The 22,516-nt window shown below is 45.4% G+C and overlaps 1 protein-coding gene across 4 annotated transcripts in view; it reads right to left on the bottom strand.

The window, feature by feature from the left end:
• Positions 1 to 10,060: 10,060 nt before the first annotated feature.
• ZNF532 (zinc finger protein 532) overlaps positions 10,061 to 22,516 on the bottom strand; it is a 54,208-nt gene continuing 41,752 nt past the window's right edge. For all 4 annotated transcript variants that reach the window (XM_060280343.2, XM_088652850.1, XM_060280344.2 and 1 more), the window contains exons 5-9: positions 20,187 to 20,349; positions 18,143 to 18,421; positions 14,790 to 14,902; positions 12,831 to 12,978; positions 10,061 to 10,873 (exon numbers count right to left, since the gene is read on the bottom strand). In XM_060280343.2, coding sequence (XP_060136326.2) covers positions 10,379 to 10,873; positions 12,831 to 12,978; positions 14,790 to 14,902; positions 18,143 to 18,421; positions 20,187 to 20,349 — 1,198 coding nt within the window. In that variant the 3' untranslated portion in view covers positions 10,061 to 10,378. The remainder of the gene's footprint in view (positions 10,874 to 12,830; positions 12,979 to 14,789; positions 14,903 to 18,142; positions 18,422 to 20,186; positions 20,350 to 22,516) is intronic.

Here is a 22,516-nt window from a genome sequence, read left to right on the forward strand (position 1 = left end):
GAGTGGCGGTTTAACACGGTGTGTGAACTCACGACACTTGTCATAAATCCACACACACTGGATCTTCAGACAGAAGTTTCATCTACAAGATGTTATACAGCAACAAACAACAAAATCACAGTCCATTTACCTAGCGCGGCCAGTGTTGTAATTTCTTCTTCGTGGCAGGAACTGGGGACACATAATCCATTGTAGTAATCAATTCTGCCCTAAGAAGTGGAACACTTTTCAGTTCTCTTGTTGCAATAGGTTTAAGAGAAAATGGAGATACTAGCAAAAGTAGGCAAATAAAGTAGATACCCAAGATGCATTGATTTCAAGGGCATTCTGGCAAAACTTGAGAAAATACTGAGATTCTGCACATCAATGGGACGAGAAGATTCACCAGAGGCCAGGCATCATGCAGCCAGGGACAGTTACAAATCTGCTCTGGGGTTTAAAAGTACAGCCCAAGAAATTTTGCTGCCTGCGGTGCAATAAGAAATGGTGCCCCTTGCCCACTCCCTGCCAGTAAAAATGCAAACCCTGTAAATTAAAAAAAAACTAACAATTTGCTGCTCTTCCCTGACACTCACAATGAGCTGTCTGAGGGGCCGAAGTTGAAAGCCTGCTAAAAATCCTTCCTTCTGTATAATTATTAAAAGTTACAGGATTTGCCAGTTAGGTGTGAATTCCATTTGTATCCTGAGCTCATAGTGCCGGACATGAGCTTTTTATCCTCACAATAAACCTGGAGCCCAGAAGGCAGTGCTTTGCTCACGTATGAGTGGGCATTTGAGACCAGGTATTTAAGATTTTAATTTATCAGAGCTCTAACAAACAGTACAGATCATTCTTTTTTTGTTTTGTTTTTAAGGGAAAAAACTACTGCCTTGTACAGGATCCTACAATCCAGCCCCTCGCTGAAACTTTAAAGAGCACTGTGTCACATTCTAGAATAATTGTGCATTTGGAGCTTAAAGTAAGTTAGCTTAAGATCAAGGAAGGAAAGTTTGCTGTCCCCTCTTCCCCCCAGCAGCCACATGTGCCCTGTGGCTATCATGACTGCCGTTACCTTCCTTAATGTATTTTAGGATTCCAGCCTAATTTTGGATTATCCCCTCTCCCCTAGAAGTCACCTCACTTCATTCCACATTAGTCAGTGTGTGCCCCAACCTTCCAGAGCAGCTTTTAAGGAGTACAGGGTGTGGAGAGGAGATAGGACTTTCCACGTATGAACTTCCTTAAGGTAACGTATCTTCACCTTAGAATATTACCTCTGTCTTCACCCTTAGAATGTTACCAATTTTACCTCTGTCTTCACATGGAATCTTATTTCTCCCTTCCTTTTTTTGCTAAAGGACCTTTGAGAGTTGCTCTTCCAGCAAAAGCACCAGAATTACCACAGTCATTCAGCCAACCCAAAGTGGCGCAGTAGGTCACACACCTGCTGTACTTGGAGTTTGCAGTACTGCCCTCGGAATCTTCCGGAAGGTGCCTCAGCAGAAATGCATTCAGTATAAGATCCCAGTCTGTCCACATTCCCACCAAGGACATTGCTGCCAGGTTTCCCAACAGAATCGTACACTGTAAAATCAAAGCAAGGATGCTGGGCAACTACATATGGTCTACCCATAAACTGACTGAAGGAAGGATGCAATGAAAGGAAGGGGGCCAGAGGCATTTGGGGGAAATGAGAGGGTTCAGCTGCCTGAACCCACCGCTTCTCTGCCAAATGCTTTGGCTGGAATGGTTCTACTTTTTACTAATTTGGTTATTTATACTTGCATTATATATATATATATGTCTATTAAAGGTTTTCTCAGTTTACAAAGACTTGGGCAATGTCTCTCATAATTATGATACCCTCGGACATGGTAGCTAAGGATGGGTTCCCCAAAGCTGGCATTAGCCTGGGGGTGTAGCAAAGGGCCCTAATCTTTTGCATCTGCTGTAGAGAAGAAGTCATGCCTCTCCCTGAATACACAGGCAGAGAGATGGAGACAACCACTGATATTCCAGCCTAGTCAATAGTTGTACAGTATAGGAAAACGCAACACCCGGGTGATTATTCTTACCCAACTGCAATGAAAAAGTACAGTCATACCTCGGTTTAAGTACGCTTCGGTTTGAGTACTTTCAGTTTAAGTACTCTGCAGACCCGTCTGGAACAGATTAATCCGCTTTCCATTACTTTCAATGGGAAAGTTCGCTTCAGGTTAAGTACGCTTCAGGTTGAGTACTCCGCGGACCCGTCTGGAACGGATTAATCCACTTTCCATTACTTTCAATGGGAAAGTTTGCTTCGGGTTAAGTACGCTTCAGGTTAAGTACAGACTTCCGGAACCAGTTGTGTACTTAAACCGACGTACCACTGTGATGCCAGTAAAATTCTTTCATCTGGCAAAGGGATGGAGAATTCTGGTGGTAATTAAGACACATCCCAACTTCCAAAAGGTGTCAGTCTACCTTAAACGACATTATTGGTGACTGGCAGGACATAGTCTGTTGACAGACAAGTCCCACCTGGGTCCAAACCCCTTAAAAATGGCCCCTGTCCCACAAATCCCATCCAATGACTGCTACACGTGAATAGACCAGAAGCCTATTTGTAAGCAGATGTATTCAGAGATAGACTTAAACTGAAAGGTTCCTTTTCTAATTTTATTGAAGCAACATTCTGCCTCTTCTGCTTGTCTTCTTCCTTACTTTTTTATTATTAATAAACTTCATAAAATTTTGCTGGTCTTGAGTGCATTTTTGCCAGAGTCTCAGGGTTAGTCCAACCCCGTATGCACCTAGCCCATCAGTCCAGGCTACATTTTTGTATGAGAGGGAGTTGGTTTCTGGGGAGTGACGGATGAGCCGGATGCTATCTCTGTTTCCCGTTTAAGAATTTTGCCTTGGATTCCAGAAAGCATTCCTGCCTGGGCTAAAGGGTCCCTAAGAGGGGCGAGATGGCAGCTTACTTGTGGAATTCAGCTGGAAGATTGGGGGACAAAACTAAAATTAGTTGGTTCTGCCTGTCATTGGCTCTGACTGCACTTACTGTTGGTCTTCCTAACCTTTCCAATGGACAACTACCACCACAGCTAATATCCCGATTGCAGCTTTAATTATACATGTTTGAAATACTTTGCAAGCCACATCAAGAATCCCAGATAGCAGGTGGGAGATACATACTTCAAATAAATTAACAGGCCAAGAAAACTCAAGCAAGCACAATTTTTTAAAAAAATTCGACTTACTCTTTACGGCGTAAGCTTTGGGCTCTTCTGCATTCAGGTCAGAAAGGAATTCTGTGACATCTTCCCAACATCCAAGAGTTATATTTATTGCAACAGAAGCAAAAGGTAGTAAAGGCAGCAGGAGGAATTTGTACCCAGAAGCCATTTCTACACCTCGTTTACCTCTAGACTTCTTCCTTTAGGCCTGGCGGTATATATATTAGGGCCTCAAGCCACTAGACTTAGGTGAGAAGACAAGGCAACCGTGTCTTAATTGAAAAAGGATCAATTCACCTTGCAAAACAGGTGCAATGCTGTGGAAATTGCACAATTACCGTGAAAAGGGCTATTTGCACCTCAGTGTTTTCTCAACTTGGATGTCTTGCTTATTTCCTCTGCGCCTTTTAAAAATCACCTGCTGCAATTTGTTACAGAGATCAAGGCAGGTGATTGTTACCTTTCTCTCTCACCTCTCCCTAGTTTCAGTATACACTTCCGAAAATTCTACATAGGATTACACACAAAGGTAACAGACCAGCTTTAAGAATATATCTGAATGAACACATATTACTGCCTAAAATGTACTTGATTGTGGTGGCAGGGATAAAGCTGTTCTGGTTTAGAACAGCGTTTTATCTTGGAAGACTGTGATGATGGGAAGGCCGTACAAATATACACAAAACAACAACAATGGAAAGAGTCTTGTAATAAAAAGGTAACCTTTATTATTCCATTCACTTTGTACAAAAAAAACCCACCCCCCAAAATAAAACACCATCACTGCATAGTGACTGCCCATTTGTTACACAGGTCAAAAAGTGCACATCGACAAGCGTGAGGCTTTAAGAGGTACACAGTTTCTTTTAAAAAAACAACGTTTTAAAAGGCAGTGATAAGCTAGTATACATCACTGACAGAAGTGTAACAGGATCCCGCATTTTCAGCTACAGGGTTATTTTTATTTTATTTTTAGAATCAAGACGTTCTCCATAACCTCCCGATATTTGATGAGTATAAAAAGAGGGAGAAAATGAATAACAAGCATTCACTGGTCATCATCAACAAAGCGAAGAACAAATAATGTTCAACTACTGAGAACTCGTTTTGTTTCTGACAGAATATCTGGAAAAAACGTTAGAAGACTGCAAGGAATCGGGAGGCACCTTAAAGGCTAACATGGCCTTCTTGCCAACTGCGTGTTTTGGCCTACAGCTCAGTCGGTGGAAACGCTTAAGTCTCAGGCTCGTGGGTTCGAGTCTTACGTTGGGCAAAAGGTTTCTTGAGTTGCAGGGGGTTGGACTGGATGACCCTCATGGTCCCTTCGAACTCTCCGGTTCTATGGGTTCTAACTCCCACCAGCCCCCTGCCAGTAAAGACTATACCAGCTGGGATAGTGATGGGAATGGCAGGCCAAAACATCTGGAAAGCTCCAAGCTGGCAACTTATTAAGGTGCCACACAAGGCTCTTGGATCTTTTTTTGCTGCAAAAGACTTAACAAAGCTACTGGACACCCGTGGATCAGTATTTCCTCTGCTCAATAAATAACGGAATATCACAATTCTTTCGGGGGCAAAAGAGAGGTGGGCGGGGGCGCCCCACATTTATTTACATACAACATGTGTCTTCATACAAGTAAACTATGGACAAAATGTATAATTCCCGAGAGCAGCGACGCCTTCCCATGGTTCTCAAGAATGGAACGTTTAACTACAGTATAACCATGCGGTTTTCATTCTCTCCCCCCCTATACATACATACATATATATATTTATATATACATACATACATACGTACATACACTGGACATTTTGTTTTCAATGTGTTTATTTCTCTAAAAAAGTACAAAATTCAGGGGTTCAGGGAATACATATGTGGTATAAAAGCAACCCACAAAATTCCAACCTAGTGTAAGGAGGGCAGAGTACCGAACCTCTTCTGTACTTCCGTAAAAACTCGAGTCATCGATAGAAGGTACATTCTGAGGTGTTCCCCACCTCCAAAAGCACCATACTTTCCACCGAGGAGGAGGAGGAGATCGACAGTGTTTAGGAAATGCAAATCAAAAGGTGCTAAATTAACAGGCTTATGCCATGAGAGGAGGAGGAGGATGAGGAAGAAGTATCAGCACATAGTGCAAGATCGCTAACCTGCCTCTGAGGGGTGTCGCCACACAAATCCAAAAATGTGGTGCAGGGGGCTTGTACGCAGAGCACCTTGGGCACAAGTTCTGTCACAAACCAGGGGGAGCTTTTCGCACACGAGGGCTCCATACGGAGCATTTGCCAGCCCAGAAGAAAACGGATACACCGGCGGCGGTTTGAACAATTTAATTACAGCAGATATCTGGTTTGTGGCCACCAGGTGCAGTTTTTGCAAGTTGACTTATATATACTTTGCAGGCATCTCGGGGCTGATTTTTTTTTGTAAGAGGCACAGAACAGTCGCATGGGGATGTGAGTGTGCGGCATGGACAAATGCAGGAGAAAGCTGCCTTAAATGTCAGGCAAATGGCCCACCTAGTCCAGCCTCTGTTCGCACAGTGGCCAACCAGATGATTGTGGGAAACTTGCCAGCAGGATTCGAGCACAAGAGCATGCTCCCCTCCTGTGGTTTCCAGCAACTGGTATTCAGAAGCATTGTTGGTTCCAACCATGGAGACAGAGCAAAGCCGTCAAGGCTAGGGACCACTGGCAGCCTTCTTCAAATCCTTGCTAACTCCATAACCATGAGATCTAGAAACGTGGTGTGTTTTTTAAAAAACACACGCCACCAGCTTCCCCCATTAATCTCAAATACTCCACCACGTAACACATTTTGGTAGAGAACTTGGGCGATCTGGGAACTGCATAACACTGAGCTAACACTATTTGTCTCAAGAGACTTTGGGTGCAATTCAGAGTAGACGAGAGCGTATGTTAGTGCAGAGGGTTAAGACTATGAGCTGAGAAATCCTCAGTTCAAATCTTGCCTTAAATATGAGATCTGTCCACACACATGCAGCCATCGGCAATGTGGGGATGATAATAATAATAATACTGACCTACCTTACAAGGTTGTTGTAAGGATTACTGCGATAATTTATGTGAAGCACTCTCAACACTCCAAAACATTTTATAATTGCTGGTATTGTCCAGAACCTTTAAGAAATCTATGAGATGTGTGAATCACACAGCAGGCCTCGTTCTTTTACATTATTTTTTTTTAAAAAAGAAATTACATATTAGGTGCAAAATTAGAACTACTATGTAGGTAGTATTATCCACGTCTAAAACAGTTTCATTATTCAGAGTGCTTCATGGTCCTTCATCTTTATGTGATGCAGAATGGTATTATATGATGGCGCGCTCTTTTAATTTGCATCCTGAAAAAAGATTCACAGTGCTCAAACAGTACCCTTTCCATCTATCACCTTGGCAACATACCTCTCACTTCATATTTCTGCTATTGCTTGCACCTGAATGCATCTCCTCCTCATATATGTAAACCGAGAGGCTAAAACAAGCTGAAAGCAACAAAAAGAGCCAGTGGGCCTTGGAGGTGCTTGGCTTATGTCTATGTTAACCAGAAGACAAACAGCCTTGAAAATAGTAACCGTGTAGTTCAGAATTCAAAACTTTAGTCAAGTAATTGGAGAGCGAGACCAAGAGACTGTGAGGAAGGGAGGGCACGTGAAGCTGAAACTCACTAGGTGGCCAATTCAGAGGAACACACTAGAAATCAACTCACTCCTATGTATTTCCTAAGTGCACAAACAAGCCACTGCAAACCAGAACCATCTTCAAAGACACATTAAAACATTGGCCTGGTTTGCACATAATGCCAGTGTGGTGTAGTGGTTAAGAGCGGTAGACTCGTAATCTGGGGAACCGGATTCGCGTCTCCGCTCCTCCACATGCAGCTGCTGGGTGACCTTGAGCTGTCACACTTCTCTGACGTCTCTCAGCCTCACTCACCTCACAGAGTGTTTGTTGTGGGGGAGGAAGGGAAAGGAGAATGTTAGCCGCTTTGAGACTCCTTGGGGTAGTGATAAAGTGGGATATCAAATCCAAACTCTTCTTCCTGAACAATGGTTTCCTGAACAATGGCATAGTGTTATGTGTGAAGCCTGCCCAGCAGCTTAACTATATTTTGGTTTTCTATTTTTTTCTTCTACCAGCAAAACACAGTCTGAAGCAATGGTTAGTTGCTAGCTTACGAACATTTGGTTTGTTGTTTTAGATCTGTTTTGGCATTACATATGACCTCAGTGCCCTTCCTCAATCATAGTTTGTTTGGCCACCCTGTCTCAGAAGCTCACCAATCATTAAGAGATCACTCAGGCCTCAGATTAAAACACAGCACCAGAGGCAAGTCTCATTGCTTGCTATGAAGGGTCAACTGTAGCTCACACAAATTCAGGCCTGCACTATGTATACGCTGCATCAACAAAAACTGAATTCAGCCACCTGTGTAAGTTATGCAAATTAACCACATCTCAATATACTCATATACTTTGCATGATTTGAAATGTCTCTCCTGATCACAGGGAGTGGCAAAGAACCACCCTATACACAGAAGCACCATTTCCTAGTGGCTAGAGCCTCGCCACTGGAAATCCTGTTCACACTGTCCTTTGGCTTCTGAGAATTTAACAGCCACCCTCTGCGAACTAGAGACTTGCTTTAAAAAGAGTAAAACAAGAGTATTTCAAACGATACAGGATTCTGTGCCAGGTAACAAGCCCTGTTTCTAACAACGGCTGAATACTGTTTATGCAACAGAACTGCTGTATATGTAAGAACTGGATCAGGCCAATGGCCCATCTAGTCCGGCATCCTGTTCTCACAATGGCTGTCCAAATGCTGGTGGGCAACCTGCAAGCAGGATCCGAGCACAAGAGCTCTCTCCCCTCCTGTGGTTTTCAGCATCCGTTATTCAGAAGCATTGCTGCTTCCTACACACAGCGCTGCATTAAATCCCTCTTGTTCCCACAGTCCATGCTATTCCCAAATCACACAACAGGAACACCATGGTTTGCAAGGCTCACTGTCTTTTGGGGATCACACTACCGGCCTGATCTTTAGAGCAGCCTTCCCTGTGGTCCAGATCATTACAACTCTCAGCATCTCCCAGAGCGGGCCTTGCTGGCTGAGACTGATGGGACTGTGGCAGCTTTGGCAGGTGGACAGGGCAAACCCCCCTGCCAATTATATGTTGGGACAGGTGGGCTGCCCTACCCACCTGTCAAAATCCCTTGCCCTTGCTTTAAGACTTCCCATGCAAGCCTAGGGGAAGTGGGGACTGAGCGCTCTTTGCAGAACTGTACCCGGAAGAGGAAGGCAGCTCTAGAAAGATTCCTGGTTGTGCATTTTGGTGTCCGATCTACTCTATGTTTCAGTAAGCAATGGAAACAAAATCTGAAGGGGAGGGAAAGCAAATCCTTGGCACCCTCAGTTAAAGCAAAACAGGTAGCAGGTGACAGAAAAGACCCTTTTTCTGTCCAAGATCCTGATAAGGCTGTTGTGAAACAGAGGAGACAATACTAGGCTAAATATCTGACATACTGACCTGCTAGAAGACACCTTCCAAAGGGTATTAGCTTTTCGATGGGCATTATAAATTTATCCTACACCTCCGAGCACCTGATCTGACATAAACTGGCGCTGCCTACCATCTTATGCAAGCATCCAGGCTTCCGCCTTCTCCGTCAAACAAAAAATACATCATTTCACGGGTTTTTCAACGTAGCGTTTAAGAAATGACACGGCACACGATCCTTCTCCCTGCCTCTCCACCATTGTAAACTCAATTCACAGTACTCTACATATTTGTTTAACTGGGAGCAGCTAAGCAGGAAAATACTGAAGCACCTCAACAGGGCTTTCGAAAGGGTCCAAGGACCTCTCTCAAAAGTGCAGTGGAGGAGAGCAAAAGAAGCATGATGCTTAAAACACAAGCAGCACAGACCCTCCAGGACATTCCTTACACACAAGCATTGATGAAAAGGAAGGATAGCGCTTTGGGGAAGCTCCCATTATTTCAGGTGGGGCTTTTCTGCAGGAAACTGCGCATCTGGGTTCTGTAGCCGATGCGTTCTCTACACACGGAAATGCCCTCTCACATTAATACGGGAAGATCTTCCAAAAAAAGCACCTATAATGTTTATGCAAGAGGCCATAATGAAATCATTTTAAATCCTCCTGATCGTTAAGAACCTACAAATATGCTATACATTATTTGGGGGGCATAAATCCAGTAACTACAAAGCAATCAGACAAACAAAAAAGCTACTTGCCTTTCATTTATCTTCTGTAACTTTTGCTTTCTAGTGCAGTTTTGTCAATCATCCCCTGGGTGTATATATATATATATTCGTAGGCTTCCTCGTGACTTCAATGCTGAGGTGTGTGAGACACCACAATGTGCAACGTTTACACACACACAACGCTGGCAATTTCAGAAGCTCTGGATCGTGTGGCAGTCCAATGACACATGGTACAGCTCCTTACCACGCCAGCATTAACCACGGTTTCCAGGAAGGATGATGGTAACAAGGAAAAGAGCCAGGGGGATCATGGCTCCTTCCATGTGACCTCTAGCATGATCAGAGAGTTATGGGAAAGACGGGCATGTTCCCTTGATGCTTTAGTGTCATCAGAAAGGGACCACCCCCCACGAAGCGGTTTAATGGAAACCTAAGCAATGCCCCAATATGAAGAACTCTGCTTTAAAACGAACTTGCTGTTCAAAACAAAAACAAAAACAACTGACCAAAACCGGAAAAACAAAACAAGGATTTCCCACTAAATACCAACACATAACAAAGAGTATAAAAATTATCTGTTTAAATATATACAAACTCTGTTCAACTCAAATACTGCTTTATTTTGAGTGTTTGTTTGTTTGTTTTTTAAAAAGTCTTTAGGGGGTTATATATATCTATGTATATATATATATATATTTCTCTATATATATCTCTCTAGCGATGAGGTGAAGAAGATATTATTTTCAGTACAGAATATATTGCAACAGCGTGGGCAGAGCTGTTATCTCCATTGTGTGGCAGATTTTCTGTACCAAAAATGAAAGAAAGAAAGAAATGTCAGTTGTGTTCTGAAGTAGAGAAGGCTTTTTCTTCTTCTTCTTTCTCTCGCTTTTGGAATATGCGTGTGGGGTGGAAGGGAAGGGCGGGTCATTTTTCAGTCGCGCTCATTCTTTTGGATTTAATGAAGGCCATGCCATGTGTCCGCATGTGAGTGTTTAAGGCCGCTTCTGTTTCAAAGGTCTTTGCGCAAACTTTGCACTTCCTGTCGGACACGGCACTGCCAGACGACTCCTCCTCGCGGCTGGGCTTGTTCTCCTGTTGGCTGTCTTCCCCCGACCCATTCTGTTTCGAGACGGGCTGGGGCTCCTTCAGCTTGTGTACGATGAAGAGATGGCGGGAGAGGGAGACATGGGAGGTGTAGCAGAGGCCACATTCCCTGCACTGGTACGAAGAGCCGTCAGATTTGTGCTGGGGAATATGTTCGTGGAACTGAAGGAGGTTCTCGGTCGTGAAGCCGCAGACGGCGCACTTATGGACTTTGAAAACGTTGATCTTTAGCTTCTTCAGCGGCTGAGTGATGGCGCCTCGAGGGGGCCTGAATTCCAGCACAGGCTCTTCCAATTTACGCTTCGGACTGGGAACCTGAAGTTGGAACAAATCAGTTAAAACAAAACAAAACCCAGCTATGATCATGTAGCTGTTCTCATGAACGTTCACTGCTTCTGCACTAGAAATAAGTAAAAAAACAAATATATATTTGAGCCAAGTATTATGTTCAGACTCAGCCAACTGGGAAGCACTTCTTGACACAACACACAATTTAACTTACGGAATTCTCTGCCAAAGTTTGTGTGTGTGTGTGTTTGGGGTGGTGGTGGTGACTACCTTAGATGGCTGTCAAAAACATAGTGGAGTATCCGACACGGAGGACAGGTTTTAAAATGGCTGTTATTTATTTACTTCATTCACATGCCACCCTTTCTTCCATTATGGAACCCAAGGCTTGCAGGCCTGCTTAGCATCAACAGGTTAATGGTCTCAGCAGGGTGTTTTTTCCCCAGCCAGAGCCCCCAAACAACAACTCCTGGCACAAACTAAGGTCCGAAAGAAGGACCTTTCTCCTCCTCCTCCCCCCCTCACCCCCAACCCTGACATGGCCATGCCATTGCTCCTCAATGTGGGCAGAGGCCCCTGTGGGCGATGCCAAGGCCTACCCAGAGGCAGCTAAGGCTTCCCTTAGGAGGTGGCAGAGGCCTGCAGAGCTGGAGGAAGCGAAGAGGGAGAGAGAGAGACGGCAGAGGGGAAGCCAGGCCAATGTTGTGAGGGGATCACTGTGAGGAGGAAGAAGAGGAGGAGGCAGGGTGGCTGAGAGGGGGGCCTCCCTGTAGACCTGGGAGTAAAGATAGGTAAACAAGAGAAGACCAGGATAGATAGCAAGGGTCTGTGATGCCTAAGGAGGTCAGCCTGCACATGCAGGCAGGAGGCAAAGCGATCTGAGGGTACACAGCCAATTAGTGGATTAAAGGGTAAGAATCTACATTCTGAATCAGGGGCCAGTCTGTGGATGGAAGACATGAGTGAGGGAAGGGCTCACAGGGTGCATAGGGGGTGGGGAAGAGGGAGGGAGGGAGGCATGGGGGGGGGCAGTGAGGGAGCAGTTACAGCACCTTTTTTTCTAGGGGGGGAAAGGCGCTTGGTCTCGCGTGCCTTCAGACCAGATGCTGGCTCCAGTTTATTAGGCACTGGAGCCACTTTCCATCTTTTGATAGCATCACATTTCCATCCCCAACTCCAACCGCTCAACAGAGCATTAGACTCCAGTGCGGCAAACTCAACATTCTTGTGTTCCATTGTTTCCAACAATTCTTCAGATCTCATTCAAGGTACCCTATTTAGCCAAGTTCAGACCCGCAATGCCCTGTGCCCAACATTAATGCATACATCTTCCCCACCACCACCCTCCCACCCTAGACACAATGTGGGAGCAGGAAGGGGAAGAAGCAAGGGAAGAGATTCACTGCACTAACTGCGTTGGGAGAAATTCAGGGAGAGCCTGTAACGCAGACGTCGAACATGTGCTTTGCCCAGTTCGATGCCCAAGGATCAGGACTGACCTCAGGCCTAGGGGGGCTAGTGCCAGAAAAGATTAGGCTAGGTGGACCAATGGCATGACTCAGCATAACGTGAGATCGTATGAGGGAGGGGACTACGTTGTCCATTGTTCTGCACCTGACCCAGTTCTGCGGCACATGAGTCAACCCAGCTTGGGAACTGCATGCAGCTCAGGAATCAGAGCCTGGCTCTTAAGAAGGCAGTACTGGTAAAGTTATGCCAGAACTATCTGCAGGTCAGGCTAAAAAACAACAACACCCCATTGCAGATAATTAAAAAGGCACAATCCTAGCCTGAAAACTTCCCAATCTCTTAAATAGGCCACAAAACCCTTTTTACGTTTGGAGGTGTTTTCTTCACTTTTTCCCTCAAAAGACAAAAGAAGCATCAAGTCTTCCAACTCTTGATTTGTTGAGAGGACACATAAGTTTATTCAGCTGGTATTCCATGTTTCTTTTAAAAGACTTGCATACAAATCAGAGCTCACCTTCGCGTCTTCTTTTACCGCACTTTGTCCTACATTGCTTGATTCTGTCATCTCTTTCACATCAGGCTCTTTGATGCCATGCATCAGCTGAATATGCTTTTCTAGCATCAACCGCTTGGTAAAAGTACGCCTTGAATCCGGACAGTGCCTGCATGAATAAAATGCACAGCAGACCAACAACTGTTATAATCAACTAGTTAGTACTAACAGTGTTTGCACGGGTGCTCGAGTGCCCACCCTTAAAATGAATGAACATGGCTAACTCACGTCTTACTGATTTCACTGGGTGTACTCAAAAATATAATTTACTTTTGTAAAAGTCGGTGAGGCGATATAGGCCTTCAGCTTGCCAGGTCTTTATTTGGAAGGCTTGGGGATGCATGATGGAATGGTGGGTGGTGGGCCGGGGCAATTAGTGGGAATGCTTTTTCCTTGAACCTGGTTAGTGTTGTGGGAATTTTCCTTGGTTTGTTTTGGAGGAATGGGTACACTACAGTAGACCTTTTTCTGGTGTTATCTATCTCCATTTGCACCCATTGTTTTGTTTCGTCTTCTAGGATGTACGGGATTACATCGCACTTGGTTGGCGAACGTAAAAAAACTGTGGAAAAGACTCTATGAACCGAAAATGGAGATGCTATACAGTCATACCTCGGTTTACAACCGCCTCGGTTTACAACCACCTTGGTTTACAAACACCGCGGACCCATCTGGAACGGATTAATTCACTTTCCGTTACTCTCAATGGGAAAGTTCGCTTCAGGTTAAGTACGCTTCAGTTTAAGTACAGACTTCCAGAACCAATTACACTCATACTTCGGGTTAAGTATGCTTCAGGTTGAGTACTCCACGGACCCGTCTGGAATGGATTAATCCACTTTCCATTACTTTCAATGGGAAAGTTCGCTTCAGGTTAAGTACGCTTCAGGTTAAGTACAGACTTCCGGAACCAATTGTGGTTGTAAACCGAGGTACCACTGTATGTACTTTCCTTTGTTTGTTTTGCAGCACATGTAAATCTTTAATATACATGCACATGGTTTTACTTGGATTCAACCCAGTGCCCTGAAGAACAATAGGAGCACTCTCGCTTACACATACATACACCCAGGCCATTTTAACTTATTTGCTGCATAAAAAGCAGCTTGACTGCTGCTACCTGTTTTCTCCAGCAACAAGCTGCCTTAGGAAACAGCTGGGTGAATTACAGCAGTGGTCCTCAACCATGGGCCTCCAGATGTTTTGAGACTACAATTCCCATCATTCCTGACCACTGGTCCTGCTAGCTAGGGATCATGGGAGTTGTAGGCCAAAAACATCTGGAGGCCCAAGGTTGAGGACCACTGAATTACAGGACACACTTCTGGTTTCAGTAAGCCTAACTGTCACCATGCATGTGCTGAGAATGCACTTTAGCAATTGTCCCATAATCCTCTACAACCAAGGGTGCATAATGTGGTGCCCACCACAATGATTCCTCCAGATGTTCTGGGCTGCTATGGGGCCCGGTCAGCATGGCCGATGGCAGGGATGATGGGATTTGTAGTCCAGAACATCTGCAGGGCACCGTGTCGGCTATCCCTCTTCTGTGGCAGGCAGTCTTCCATGACAAACATGTACGCGGTTCTGTAGAAACCTTGTTCTTCAACTCTGGGCCCTCGCATGCTGCAGGACTCCAGCTCCCGCCATTCCTGACAACTGACAAAGCTAGCTGAAAATGATGGACATTGTAGTCCAACGACATTTGGGGATCGAAAGGTTGAAGAACACTGTGTGGCTCCACATGGAGACTCATTTTCTCTAAAGAGTAGGCTGAAAAGTGAGTAGGTCATCTCCATATATGCTACCTGGCCTCTCAATGAGAGAAGAGCAGGGTTTTGTTTTTGTTTTTATAAAAAAAAGCTCTAAGAATTATTATAACGAACATAGTTGCTCAGAACTCTAAAAAGCAGAACTTACGAGCAGGTATAAACTTTCCTAATGCCTTTGTGCTTGATACGATTGTGGCGGCAAAGGCTGTGCGAGGAACTGAAGGATTTGTCGCACTGTCGACAAGGGTGCTTCTTCATTTGCTTTAAAGAAAGGAAGTCAAAACGTTATTTTAAAAAGGAGGCACATTATGATACTTGCCAGTTAACTTAAAACTTTACCTAAAAGCAATGTTGCGAGCATAACACATCCCAGGAGGCCGTTTTGACGTGATGTGTCCACCAGAGGGAGCAGGGCTGTGTTGTACAGTGAATTATTTCTAGAAAGCAATAGAAGCCACTTCCCCCTTACTAATTCTGATCCAGTGTAGGTAGCCTGCTGGCTCTTACAAACACAATGCTTTGAAAGACCTACTTGTGCGGTTTCCCAGATTTGCAATTACCAGTTGCAGCTGCTCTGCCTAGCCCCCTAGAAGTCAACTGAGTGGGGGGAAATTAACCAGGCAAAATGGAAATCAGCTAACGAGAGGAGGAATGGCATCGTACACAAAAGCCAGCTGTTAAATGGAGAGCAGCATATGGAGGGATACATGTGCATTATTTCCATGCCCTGCGCTCAGATCTTCCTGAACAGGTGGCTCACACACCAGTCATTTGACTCACAAGACCCCCCCCCCCATCCAAAATAAGTGGGGACTACCCAATGGCCACTAGCTATGATGGATACATGGAACCTCCATGTGCAGGAAGAGAAGCCTGCCTCGGTGTACGAGATGCTGAGGACGCACAGCAGTTCTTGCCCTGCTCTGTGAGTCCCAGAAGGGTCTAATAATTGGTTGCTGGACCACAATGGAAGGAGCTCTGTGTCCAGATGCTCTTAACCAGTCCACCTACGGGACACAGATCCATCACTGGCATTCCTCGCCTCTGGCTGACGAGGTTGCTAGGCCCAAGCCAAACCCAAGGTTGCTAGGCAACCCCTTAAGCTCTCTCTGTAAGGTTGCTTTAGTAGACGTTCGCAACACAAAATGATAAACAGCAGCGAGTGGATCTGCACAAGGCTTGCTGCACGATGACCTACATAAATGACCCAAGAAGCAGTAAAACATTTTAGCCAACGGCCCGTATCCGAGAATTTATCCTACTCTGGAACAATTCACACACACACACACACACACACACACACACCTTTATTTCAGGTTCCATCTTTGAAAGCCGCTACATGGGTGTTTCATTATAGCATCTCCGACCCATGAGAGCCTGCTTATTACGAGCTTTCTTCTGTCTTTACCAACACCTCTGAGCTTATTACATTTTTGCGGTATTTCCCATATGGCTTTCTCTCAAGTCTCTCTCTCCTTCTACCCAAGGCAGCAAAACTGACATGGTTTTTATTAGTTTTACTGAAGCCTAGGGGCCTGTGCTGAACATCAACCATGAAAAATTATGAGCTTTTAAAATTTCTTCCTTCTTTTTAATTTTACTACTCTGAAAGCCTCGTTGGCAGGGGGGAGCCAAAAGCAGGTTGGAGTCGATAAGACTGTTATTAGTTCAGAGAAGTGGGACTTGCAACAAAATATTACAGTATGGAGTGTTCCTGCTCAGGGTTCCAGCCAGCCAGAGCTCTTCAGGACACTCCATTACATTCCCTCTCTCCATTTCTGTTCCTATTCCTCTTCTGAAGTGCCTTTTTTGTGCAATCTGAGCACACTGCCTGCCCACCCCGCTTGGAATTTGGTACATATTTTGCAGCAGTGTGACCAAGGAAACAGTCTAGTAAGACTGGTGACTGAAAGAATAGACTTAAGGTTTATTACTCGTGGCAAACAAAGTAAATATAAGGTTTTTCCATGTGGCCAAGATGAAGCCAAGAAGTTAACACCGGAACATGCAAACTCATTTTTGGACCAGCCTACTCGAGGAAGGAAGGGACCCAGGTGGCGCTGTGGTTAAACCACTGAGCCTAGGGGCTTGCTGATCGGAAGGTCGGCGATTCGAATCCCTGTGACGGGGTGAGCTCCCGTTGCTCGGTCCCAGCTCCTGCCAACCTAGCAGTTCGAAAGCACGTCAAAATGCAAGTAGATAAATAGGAACCGCTACAGCGGGAAGGTAAACGGCGTTTCCATGTGCTGCTCTGGTTTGCCAGAAGTGGCTTTGTCATGCTGGCCACATGACCTGGAAGCTATACGCCGGCTCCCTCGGCCAATAATGCGAGATGAGCGCGCAACTCCAGAGTCGGTCACGACTGGACCTAATGGTCAGGGGTCCCTTTACCTTTACTCGAGGAAGGAAGTCTGAGAAGAAGGGATCTACTTTACCAACAAGTTGTTACTAAAAGAAAAGCAATCTGCGAGGAGTAAGAACAGGGGGGCTTTCAGTTTATTGCACGCACACACACCCATGCCACTGGTCCAGGTAACTTATTGCAAGCCGTTTTTACTGTACTCCCATTCGGAATATATAAAAATATGATCAGACGCATTCTGCTCAATAGGGCCGACTAATCAGAGCACGCCTGTCATGTTAATTCATCACAGCAGCTTTAAGAACATAAGAGGAGCCTGCTGGATGAGGCCAATGGCTCAACCAGGCTGACGACCTGCTCTCATAGGGACCAGCCAGATTCCCAGGAGAAGCCTAAAGCAACAGCCCTCTGCCCACTGTTACTCCCAGGAAAATGGCACTCAGGGGCAATATGCTTCCAACTGTGCAGGGGAGATCATAGCCATTGTGGCTGATAAGTCTTCTATAGCCTTATCTTCCACGAATTTGTCTAACCCGATTTCAAAGCCATCCAAGTTGGTGGGCGACACTTTGAAAAGCGCCTAAAACTTAATGGATCTAAGCAATAACGTACTCGTGGAAATTTCTCCCTTCTGCGCTGTAGGAAATGTAAACCAGGCTGATCCATTGTGTTGATTTGTGTTTTATTTCCCTCCATAACCCTGTGCCTTTTAGCATGCATGATCTTATTTATTCTCTGGATTTATGCTTACATAAAACTAAATAGTGGCCTTTTTTCACATAAATTGTATGATGGCTGGTTACTTAAAATGCAATCAAATCTGCCTGGCCTGGCTTAGCAAAAGAGGAAGAGCCCATTCCAGCATGCAGAATTGATGTCAGTCAGTTTGTCCTGGGCTTCACCACTTCCCTACTATGAGACCATGGTGAGGGATTTATTTTTATTTATTTTGCCAGGGGTGGGGCATTATCTTTCATAATAACTTTTCAGCAACAGGCAAGTGTAATCAATAAACCTCACTGCTGGTTTGGTTGCAAGGTGGGCGACTAACAGCGACGAATTCTTTCCATGCTAAACATGGAACTTGAAAATGGCCCAGATCTAATCTTCCAGTTCTCCGCTCAACACCCGCAATTTACCTTTCCGTGTTCTTTCCTCATGTGGGATATGTAAACATCTCTCTGAGTAAACAGCCGGTCACATTCCCAACACGTCCAGCCGGGATTGGGGACCTTTTGGGGCTCTGCTTTCTTCACAGGGGAGGGGGACTTCTTCTCTGCCTTTTCTGTCCCGTTGACGGATTTGGAGTCCTCCTTGTTGTGGCTGACCGAGTTCTGAGTGGTGGGCTTTGTGCTCAGCGGCAAACTGATACCCAGGTTCGGAGGCCCCTCGACACTTTTCAGCGTCCCGTGCATAGACTAATTAAAAAAGAAAGAACAAAGCAAAATGGTGCTTGCTAATCTGGAGAGAATACAAGGTGCGATGACCAGCAGACGGAAGGCTGGAGAAGCCAGTGTTGTGTAGTGGTTAGCGTGTTGGACTAGGACCTGGGAAGCCCAGGGTTCAAATCCCCACTCTGCCACAAAACTCACTGGGTGAACTTGGGCCAGTCACTCACTGCCAGCCTCGCAGGGTTGATGTGAGGATAAAATGGGGAGGAGGAGAACTACGAAAGCCACTTTGAACTCCTTGGACGAAAAGAGGGATGTAGATATGTGATAAATAAAATAAAATAAATGCAGTTACTTGAAGATTAAGTTTGACGAATCCATGGCACCTACAGGCCAATGTACAGAGGCGGCAAAAACCACATGGCAAAGCTGGACTGTACCACTTTGAAGATGGGGGACTGCATGTCTGAATTCCCCCTACCTGCCATTACCTTGCACAGAGAGAGCTGCCATGTCAGGGGGGGGGGAGTGTTCTAGCCTAGCCTTTCCCCTTATATTCTGTCAAGGTTGTCTGCTATGGGTAAAGATCTCACCGAGGAATCCCTGGGTTTGCCCAGAACACAAGTTGAAAGTCTCTGCGGTAAAGCTTAAAAGCAGAAGTCCAGTGGGAAAAGGCAGCTGATTGCATAATGCCATAGTATTATATATATATATATATATATATATATATATATATATATATATATATATAATACCAAAGTTCAAAGGAATGAAACTACCAGAAGTAGTAGTCAGCCTCAAAACACCACTCTAGAAAAATCTTGTGGGGTTTGTTTTCTTTTAACCTATAATATAGAGAAAGAAAAAGTTTCTGAAAGTGGATTCTGCAACTTCATAGTAATCTGCATAAAGTTCAGAACCTATGCAGATTAAGTGAGCGGCCATAACTCAGTAGTACTATAGCGCAGAGGCCGGGACATCTCTCATCATCCATGACGGCAGGCCATGCTGGCTGCAGCTGATGAAAGCTGCAGGCCAACATTTGGAGGCATCACACTGCACCCCTGGCATAAGGTCCCAGGTTCAGGCTGTGATCTATTCAGTTCAAAGATTTGGGAAAGTCCTCTGCTTTGAGACTTGGGAAAGAGCAGCTGCCAGCCTGAGTGGACAGTACTGGGTTAAGCCGTTTAGTGATCTGGGTCCTAGAATATAATGCCCTTTCACGCATTCACAGTTTAATCATTCACAAGCCTGCTCCCCTTGTGGTTTACAAGGGCATTTAACCTGGTGTCAGGAATGTCTCTCCCCCCCCCCCCCCAGCACAGGGGAAGAGTTACTCAGAAATTGAACTAAGTGAAAGAGGGACAGACTCTGCAGATGAGAGGTGGCTGACAAGACTTTGTTAGCTCTCAAGAAGAGGAAGAGTTGGAAGGCAGCCAGAGCGTTGCTAGGCAATCAGCAGATAAGCAAAGGTATGAGTCGGTGTCTCAGTCCCCGTTCTAGGTGTCTGGATGAGATCAGATGGCAACGGAAAGGCAAGAGGGGACAGGCAGGAGACTGCCGTCCTTCCTGCTATGGGAGGGGCGAAAATTCAGACTGGCCAACTATCATAAATGCGAGCAGGCAAGAAGCCGGGCTCTGGGTGTGTCTTTTTTTTGTAAATAAACATACATAAAACTGCTGGAGGGTCATTACTTCTTATCGGGCTTGCTTGCCTTCCAGAGATCATTACACCTACTTTCATCTACTTCTGGTGGCTCCCCATTATGGTTGCCAAACGAAGCCCACACACCTTGATATGATCCATCATGAGTTGCTTCTGTGCGTACAAAAGCGAACAGTCTGGACACTTGAAGACAGACACTTTCTGGTTTTCGATGTGTTGGTCAAAGTGGCGATACAGCAAAGGCTGCAGGGTAAACACTGTGTCGCACATGGAGCATTTGTAGATTATCCTTTTGAAAGAAAAACACACAGGAAAAGGCAGTTGAAGAAATAACGTCAGTCCGTTGCGGCATTTCATTCATTCCAAAAGACTGCATTATTAGCAGTACCCCAATTCTCCATCCCATAAAGGGGCTGCTCAAAGGGGCTTACACATGAAAAGCAGGCAGAAAAGCCACAGTAACCCTACCATTAAAACTTACATTATCCAACTACAAATAGCTGCAAAAAACATAGAAAGCATTGCCAGCAACAGTCGCCCCCATGTATAAATGTGGGATAGCCCAGCCCTCGCCCCAGAAGTGCTGTGCATTAGCCAGGAGCTCACAAAGGTGTGATCCTGGATGCAGAGTGGAAGGTAGGCAGGCAGCCTTTCCACAAAAAGGGGCAGTGGGATGATGCACTTGTGATGCATGGAGGAAATGTCTGAAAAAAGCCTTTTTCTTCATGGGGCCCTTATTACTACTACTACTACTACTACTATTACTACAGTACTACTACTATAGTGGCTACATTAATATCCCATCTTTCCTCCAAGGACCAAGATGGTGCACACAATTCTCCTTCCCAATTTATCCTTACAACAGCCCTTTGAGGTAGGTTAGGATTGAGGTTGAATCCTGACAAGACAGAAGTATTGTTTCTGGAGGAGACGGGTGTGTGTGTGGGGAACTCCCTGGTCCTGAATGGGGTAACTGTGTCCCTAAAGAACCAGGACTCACTCATTCTGGACTCATGGAGACAACAGGTCAGTTCTGTGTCCAGGCCAGCTCCACCTGGTACGCAGGCTCAGACCCTACCTGCCCGCAGACTGTCTCGCCAGAGTGGTGCATGCTCTGGCTATCTCCCGCTTGGACTACTGCAATGCGCTCTTCATGGGGCTACCTCTGAAGGTGACGCAGAAACTACATACAACTAATCCAGAATGCGGTAGCTAGACTGGTGACTGGGAGCAGCCGCCGAGACCATATAACACCAGTCCTGAAAGACCCACATTGGCTCCCAGTTCATTTCCGAGCACAATTCAAAGTGTTGGTGCTGACCTTTAAAGCCCTAAATGGCTTCAGCCCTGTATACCTGCAGGAGCGTCTCCACCCCCATCGCTCAGCCTGGACACTGAGATCCAGCTCCGAGGGCCTTCTGGCGGCTCCCTCATTGCAAGAGGTGAGGTTACAGGGAACCAGGCAGAGGGCCTTTTCAGTAGTGGCGCCCGCCCTGTGGAACGCCGTCCCATCAGATGTGAAACAGATAAACAGCTATGTGGTTTTCAAAAGACATCTGAAGTCAGGCCTGCTCAGGGATGTTTTTAGGGTGATGTTGTGCTGGTTTTTTTACTATTTTCTGTTGGGAACTGCCCAGAGTAGCTGGGGCAACCCAGTCAGATGGGTGGCATATAATTTTTTTTTGTTGTTGTTGTTGACGAGACAGTGACTGGCTCATGGTCAACCTGTGAGCTTCACAGCAGGGTAGAGATTTCGATCCTGGTCTCCCAGGTCCTAATCCAGCACTCTGACGAAACTGTGGGAGGCAGTGGAAGACAGGAGTGCCTGGCGTGCTCTGGTCCATGGGGACACGAAGAATCAAGACACGACTAAACGACTAAACAACAACAACAGGGTCCCTTCTTAGGACCAAACGACTAAACGACTAAACAACAACAACAACCACTACCTCATACTGCCTCTCAGGGCAGTGTGAAATTGTAGGTCAAGCTAACCACACATAAAGCCCAATGCACGGAAGCAATATCTGAAAAGGCCCAGATATGTAGGTCGCTCGGTGGCAATGAGGCATTTTCATTTCTAAGCCTCATAAGAACAGCCTTTGCAGAAGTGAAAGTAGTGCTTGCATGGCAATGGGCTTTCAAATGACCCCTTGAGGCTGTAAATCATCTTGGTGGTTTCAGTGCCTTTCCATAAATGCAGACAAAGGACTCTTGCTCCTAATAAGGGAAGCATTACCAGCCACTTATCATTAGATCTGACACTGAATTTTCACCCGAAGCAAAATTCAGCTGAAGAATTGGAGGGACGTCAAGGGGCGCCGGAGGAACGTTTGAAAGGGACGGCAAAAATAATTAAAATTCCCATTTTGCACTTTCCTCCTTTTTCTATGAAGATGCATTGTAGATGCTGTATCTGCATTATGCATTTATAACAGCGGCATACCAGTTCTGAC

Source organism: Zootoca vivipara, chromosome 10 (genome assembly GCF_965207765.1).
Source record: "Zootoca vivipara chromosome 10, rZooViv2.hap1.1, whole genome shotgun sequence".
In the NCBI taxonomy this organism is placed as follows: Eukaryota; Metazoa; Chordata; class Lepidosauria; order Squamata; family Lacertidae; genus Zootoca; species Zootoca vivipara.